The sequence below is a fragment of the Labeo rohita genome, chromosome 9 (genome assembly GCF_022985175.1).
Source record: "Labeo rohita strain BAU-BD-2019 chromosome 9, IGBB_LRoh.1.0, whole genome shotgun sequence".
Classification (NCBI taxonomy): Eukaryota; Metazoa; Chordata; class Actinopteri; order Cypriniformes; family Cyprinidae; genus Labeo; species Labeo rohita.
The window spans coordinates 2,456,249-2,463,419 of NC_066877.1; the positions used below are offsets into that span (position 1 = coordinate 2,456,249).

General features: G+C 37.0%; 1 protein-coding gene across 1 annotated transcript; it reads right to left on the bottom strand.

The window, feature by feature from the left end:
* Window positions 1-2,307: 2,307 nt before the first annotated feature.
* LOC127170735 (tripartite motif-containing protein 16) lies at window positions 2,308-6,220 on the bottom strand. Its single transcript, XM_051118943.1, has 6 exons — window positions 5,588-6,220; window positions 5,406-5,501; window positions 5,091-5,324; window positions 4,694-4,853; window positions 4,490-4,549; window positions 2,308-3,665 (listed from the first exon to the last, which is right to left on the bottom strand). The coding sequence occupies exons 1-6, from the start codon at window positions 6,158-6,160 to the stop codon at window positions 3,130-3,132; spliced, it is 1,659 nt and encodes a 552-aa protein (XP_050974900.1). The 5' UTR covers window positions 6,161-6,220; the 3' UTR covers window positions 2,308-3,129.
* Between the last annotated feature and the right edge of the window lie 951 nt (window positions 6,221-7,171).

Genomic DNA, 7,171 nt, shown 5'->3' on the forward strand with positions numbered 1-7,171 from the left:
CCTGAACTCCTGAAACATTGGTGTCTCATTTTAGAGCAGTCAGTGCAATTTAAAAGAAGTCAATTGAATCTGTAAGTGGGGGTGGGTGTGTGAAAATATTCAGATGTAATTTCCTTTGTAATCACTGGCATTTTTCAAAAGTAACTGTAATTTAATTACATATTTTTTCTCAGTAACTGTAACTAATTACAATTTTATTTATTTTGTAATTAAATTACGTAATTCCGTTACATGTAACTAGTTACTCCCCAACACTGTGCTTTAGTTATTACTTTCTCGATTATTAGCTTCCCTATGGATATAATAATGACTGAACATTTTAATTAGGATGACATAATGTAGGGTAGAGTAGGGGGGAAACGCCCCACTTAAGGATTGTGTAATTTTTTTGTGAAACAAAAGTTAAATGTGTTCAGAAAAGTTATCATGGTTTTAGTGACAATGACATAAATTATAAACAAAGTATGAAAAATGTCCAAAGTTTAACTGCTTACTGGCTTGCTAACTAGCTACCTAATGCTAACTTGAGGTAATTTTTAAATATAAAATCCAAATATTTTTATTCAATGTACCAGCTAGTTAGAATTAGATAGAAAAACAAAGGATTTGATGTTCAGAACAGAGTAATTATAGTAATCTTAGCCCACTTAGCTGGGAGTGTTTTACCCATGGTTTTACCCCACTGACTATATTTGAGAAAAAAAACATTATGTCATTCTGAAAATATAATTATATTTTATTAAATAACACATACTCCCTATCTACAGGCCCTACTGTTCTCATATCATATATAACTGTGAAGTTCTACAAAACAACAAGCTTTAAAACACTTTTTTTATTCTGTTGACAATTAGATCATTTACTTTGAAATCCATGTTTTCTGTGGTACAGTGTAAGCTTCATGGTGAATACCTCTACATCTATGTCAGTGTAGTCCATAGTTACAATAAAACGTATCTTAATTTCATCTTGTGGTTATTTTGCACGTTTTACCCCATGGGGGTGTTTTCCCCCACTCTACCCTACACTAAAAGGAACTAAAACAGACTGCAATATACTTCCTATAAGCTGTATCTCAAATCAAACAAATGCACAGCAGCATTTGAACATATTTTAAAATAAAATAAAATGCCTATAAGCTAAGCTAACTAATATGATTTAGGCCTATTTGGGCCATTCTATAGAATTGGTGTAAACTGCTGTTGCACAACCAAAAACACATTTAAAAAGCAGTAAATTATTCAAATCTTAGATGTTTACAAAGATTATTTTATTATCTATTGAACCCCGCAATACTATTTAAAATATCAGTAAGCTTAATATATATCAACTCTGTCACACCACTTCCTGTCCAGCAGAGGGAAACAGAGAGCACAAGGCCACAACATCCTCCTGATTTCCTGTTCATAATTAGCTCAATGATATCACCTGTGCCTGGCTTGCTAGAACAAGTGTGTATTTAAGACCTGCGTTAGTTTGTAACTTTGCTCAGTCTATAAGTTCTTCTGTCTGACACATTTTGATGAATGCATGTTCTCTTGGGATCCGTGCTTGGATTATTTAGAAGAACTTTTACCCAGATCTTGACCTGCATGTTTGAGAACTATTTTGTTATTGGATAATGCCTGCAAGTCTGTTTGGATCTTTACCTTCCTCAGTCCAGCTTTTGATGCATGATTTGTTGTGTATATCCAATAAGGACTTTAAGTAAAGACTAATTGTTCTCCTCAAATCCTGTCTCTTGTGACTCTCTGCAAATTTGGGTCCACACTGTTCTATAGCATAGTGGTTAACGCTCTGAGCTTCTATCAACACACTTTGGGTTCAAATCCTGGCAATGACAAAATCGTCATTTATTGGGTACTTTCATTTGGGAGGTGGCTGTCCCAAAACCTCACCCCAAATGTTAACTTATGAAAAAAATTAAAATAATTTTAGCCTTTTATTCCATTTTCACAAAATAGTTCACACAATTATTTATTTTATATTTTCCTTATAACTTATGAAACTTTATGCAAATGGCTGAGACTTTTTGAGATAAAATATGTGTGTAACTTAAGAAATGTTACTACCAAACACCTTTTTTTCTTCAATTAAGCACACTTTTTGGGAGCTATTCCATAATATTTAGTTTCGTATGTGTACAACTGTTCATAACTGTGCTAGCTAACCATGTGCTGATTAGCATCTTTGAGCTAGCTTCAAAAGTTTCTAAAATTGTCACTAACAAAACAGTCACGACAAAAGGTAATGTCAAATCCTTTATTTGGAGGAAATAAACAAACTTTTAGTACAGTTATGCACATTTTTAGTATTTAAGTATGTTTTAGTAGTGTTTTAGTATGTTAAAATTATGTGATGTGGTCACTACCAAAATATTACTGTCACTACTGAAAATGTGCTGAAGATGTTATTATGGTGTTCAGATCAATGTATATTCAAAATAATTAATCCTTAACTTCAGAATCAGTATGATCAACTTTATGACTTTTTACAAAGAAAGAATAAATTCAAAATACACCAAATCTCAAATTATGCTTGAAATGTTGAAATTGTAATTGTTATTGATTTACCTCTGAACATTTTTTTTAATAAAATAGCACAAAATATATTTACAAGGTAAATGGAAACAAAATATGTTAATATAACTATCCGAAAATACAATATGGAATTAATTGCACAGTTACTAGAAATGTGCACCTTAGCCATTTTACAATTTGCATACATATACAATCTGTGGAAAAGTCACAGTTTTTTCAGGATGTTTCCAACTCTGACTTTGAACCAGTTCTGTAGAATGGCCCATATAAACTGTATAATGTAGCCTACCCTTTATAATTTACTGTAGTTTAACAGTACAGTTTCATCTTTCTCACTCTCATCAATATTAGCATTACATCCAATCTCACACAATAATTTAAGCAGCACAATAAATAGAACTTATATTACAAACAAATAGAATCTTATATTAATAAAATCTTTAATCTCTAATGGTTTTACTCTGTTAATATCTGACATTTTGTTTCAAGGAGTTCTGCTACTGTATGTATTATTGATAATCAATAAGAGCCTCCATAATACCTCAGTTACTCATTATGTGGCTGAAAGTTACAATCAGTTTTCTGTAATCTATATCGTTAGATCACACAGTTTCACTTTTGATCCACTGTGAACTGCAAACCCAGGATAGAGGGGCTGAGTGAATGTGGTCTGGATTGTGTGGATGAGGCTCATTGTGTCAGAGACACTGTAGAAGGACAGAGTTCCTGCACTGTGGTCCACATACACTCCTATTCTACAGCGGCTGGACGGTACAAGAAGATCAGTGTAATTGTTATCGTGCAAGAATGAGTAAACTAGCGGAGAGCAGTCCAAACTCCAGGACTGATCATTGCATCCAAAAACACATTTATCTCTCTCTCCTTTCCTGCTAATAGTCTTATATGACACTGATATATCCACACCATCATCCCCACTCCACTCAAGCTCCCAGTAACAGCGTCCACACACTTTCTCTCTACACAACACCTGAGGATATTTGTCAAATCTGTCTGGGTGATCAGGATACCGCTGGACTACATTAGGGACATTAATCACTCCATTCCAGACGGACAGACTGAGGTGTTCATTCACTGTGTTTGGATCCAGAGTGAACTTACTGTAATCTAAAAAAAAAATAAAACACAAAATCATTTATTAAATTTAAATGTTTATATGTGTGGGCCTACAACAGTATAACAATTGCTGTATGGCACAAATTGTATGTGCAACGAATATGTCATTTTAAAGGAACACTTTTTCGATAATTCTCACCCCCCTAGAATTAAACAGTTGAGTTTTACAGTTTTCCAATCCATTCAGCCAATCTCCGGGTCTGGCGATAGCACTTTTAGCATAGCTTAGCATAGATCATTAAATCTGATTAGACCGTTAGCATCTCGCTCAAAAATGACCAAAGAGTTTCGATATTCGCCTGAAAATAGTCTCAAATTGGTTATGTTGATGGATGTTAGCCTATTTTCAGGTGCTGCATAATATCATTGTGCCTGCTGCACCCATGGTACTGCAGGAAAGTTCCTTGATTATTACACCGGAATGACAGTATAGTTCCTAGTCATATCGGTCTAGAAAATTGCAGCTTTTCATTTTCCGTCAGTCTTAGTACATGATGTAACTGCAGAAGAGTCAGGTATTAAATAGGAAAATTATTGAAACACTTTGGTCATTTTTGAGCGAGATACTAACGGTCTAATCAGATTCAATGGTCTATGCTAAGCTATGCTAAAAGTGCTACCGCCAGACCCGGAGATCAGCTGAATGGATTTGAAAATGGTAAAACTCAACTGTTTGACTCTAGGGGGAGTTGGAAAATGAGCCAGTTTTCAAAAAAAGTGGAGTGTTCCTTTAATATTACCATTAAATCAGTGGAAATTCCTCATAAAGATAAAAGTAAAAACGTGTGTGTGTGGGTGTCTCCACTGTGTCTTACACTGTAGGAACTCCTCCCTGGTTTTGGGTTCATTTGTGGGAAAAATTTCAATGTATGTTGCTAAGAAAATAAACAGACATTGTATTGTTTGCATTAAATAATTTACACTTTACAAATACATGTCTTTCATGTTAATTTTAATATGCTTAAAGATTCTTCTACATCCAAGACTGATGCATAGTAAATGAAAGTCTGCTACTTTACCTCTGCCAGATATCTTGTCTATCTCCTCTCTACAGAAATCCTCCAGTTTTTCTTTCAGTTGAGTGACAGACTTTTCCAAATCATCTAAAGAGAGGAGAGAGCTGACGGTAATGCTGGGTGTGTCCGTAGATTGAGGAAACACAGCCAGAGACTGGAAACTCTACAGGAAGTAATAAAACCAAAAAATAAAGATACAAAACAAAAACATTAATGACGTCCATATTTGCACCACTGGCATGCAGTCATTTTTTTGGTGTTCTGCAGGTAATAATCTAGCACTTCTGTTCTAGTAATTTCCAGTAATTTAATGACCCGGTCTTAGAAATCCAGTTTGTTTATAAAGAACACAGCAATATAACTATAGCACATCTCCACTGATTTATTTCAGATCTGTTACCTTGAGAAAATGGATGTGATCATTCGTGTGTGAAAGCTGCTCTAGCTCAGAGTGTCTCCTCCTCAGATCATCAATCTCCTGCTCCAATTTCTCCATAAATCCTTCAGCTTGACTCACTGCAGTCTTTTCCTGTTCTCTGATCATCTGCTTTAGCTTAGAGCGGCTTTTCTCAATGGAGCGGATGAGCTCAGTGAAAATCTTCTCACTGTCCTCCACTGCTGTCTCTGCAGAACGCTGTTAGGACACATATCACAATCAGCTCATTCTGGTGCCTCCGACCCACAGTCCTAAATGACTGTTCTTCTCCAAACTCACCTTATGGGACTCCACAGCCTCTCTCAGCTCCTCAAGATCTTTCTTTCTTTGCTGGATTTTCTGCTGGAATCTTTTTTGTGTCTCTTTCAAAATGTTCTGTATGGAAATTCAATTAAACTGTTAAGTAGAAATATTACATACAGTTGTGTTACAGATATATACTTAAGACTTTCTGATCATACCTGTTTCTTTGTCCTTTCTGCTACAGCTGCTATAGTATCGTGATTTTTGTGATTATCCATGGCGCACAGATAACAAATGCACTGCTGGTCAATATGGCAATAGATGTCCAGTACTTTATTGTGTGTTAGACAGATTTTCTCCTTTAGTCGTCCAGTGGCTTCTATCAGATTGTGTCTCTTACTTTTAAAGAGATTTGTATGTTTCAGGAGGTGATTAGGACAGTAAGACTTCAGACACACCAGACAGGACTTGACAGCTTTCTGTTTTCTCACAGTACAGACGTCACACTCCACATCTTCAGGTCCAGCAGGAACAGAAACCTGGAGTTTGGGCTTCTTCAGTTGCTTCACCACTTCAGTCAGCATGGTGTTTTTGTATAAAGCAGGTCTTGGAGTGCAGGTCTGTCTGCATTGAGGGCAGCTGTAGACTCTCTTCTGATCATCCTGATTCCAGCGGCATGTAAAACAGCTCATACAGAAACTGTGACCACAGGGAATGGTCACCGGGTCCTTCAGTAGATCTAGACACACTGGACATCTAAACTTATCCTGAGAAAAAGTGATTTCTGTCATTTTACTTTATTTACACACAGATCAAAAGACAAATACAACAGCTCGACAGCTTGCTTTCTTTCAAACAGCTGAAACTGCTTCCTGGATCTGGTTTAGAAATGTGAGCAAAATAAGTGTGTCTGTAAAGTGTGACTCCGCCTGCATTTTATTACTGTCACACCCATGGACTGTTTTGCATTTGTTTTTCTCCACATGTGCTCCATGGACTAGTTTTCCCTCCTGTTTGATTGTCTTGTTTGTTTCTGGTGTGTCTCGTTTAGTTCCTCGTTAGTTTATGCTGCGTTCCAGACAACTTGGATGTGGGATGTTTCCCACCACAAACCCGGAAATAACGTCTAGATTTAGTACGATTAAAAGTGTTTGGTAACATTAAAACATTAACAGGGCTCAATGCTAAAGATTTTTCTACTGGTCCAGTCGGGCCAGTGGTTCAAATTTCTCCTTGCCCGGTCAAAATTTTCACTGGCCCTGCCATAAAAAATAAAATAGTTGCTGTTATTATTGTTTCACTGACCTGACTGGGCCAGTGACAAATTAGTCAACTGTCCCAAGCGTCATATACGCTGGCCCCGGGCCATCGGGCACTCCTTATTGTCAAGCCTAGATTACTGTTACTAATGACTTAGTAGCATTAAAACATTACAAGTCTCTGTTAACATTAAGAGCGCTGTTCCATATATTTTTTCCAGGTTGAAGTGGGAAATATCCTAAATCCCAGTTGTCTGGAATGCAGCATAAATGTTAGTATAGAGCAGGGATCACCAAACTTGTTCATGGAGGGCTGGTGTCCTGCAGAGTTTAGCTACGTCAAGCCCAGAGAGGGCTGCTGTTCCTATGTCCGGCCCAGGGAGTGCCACAGGTCCCAAGTCTAGCCCAGGGAGGGCTCCTGTTCCCAAGTCCAGCACAGAGAGGTCTCCTTTTTATTTTACATCCAGCCCAGACTGGGCTCCTGTTCCAACGTCCAGCCCAGAGAGGGCTCCTTTTTTTTAACGTCCAGTCCAGACTGGGCTC

Excerpts from the sequence above, each read along its gene's own strand:
- LOC127170735 (XM_051118943.1), bottom strand. The coding sequence starts at position 6,160 with ATGACAGAAATCACTTTTTCTCAGGATAAGTTTAGATGTCCAGTGTGT. Across the intron at positions 4,854-5,090 it reads ATCACATCCATTTTCTCAAG|AGTTTCCAGTCTCTGGCTGT; the intron begins GTAACAGATCTG and ends TACTTCCTGTAG. Across the intron at positions 3,666-4,489 it reads CAGGGAGGAGTTCCTACAGT|ATTACAGTAAGTTCACTCTG; the intron begins GTAAGACACAGT and ends TTTTTTTTTTAG.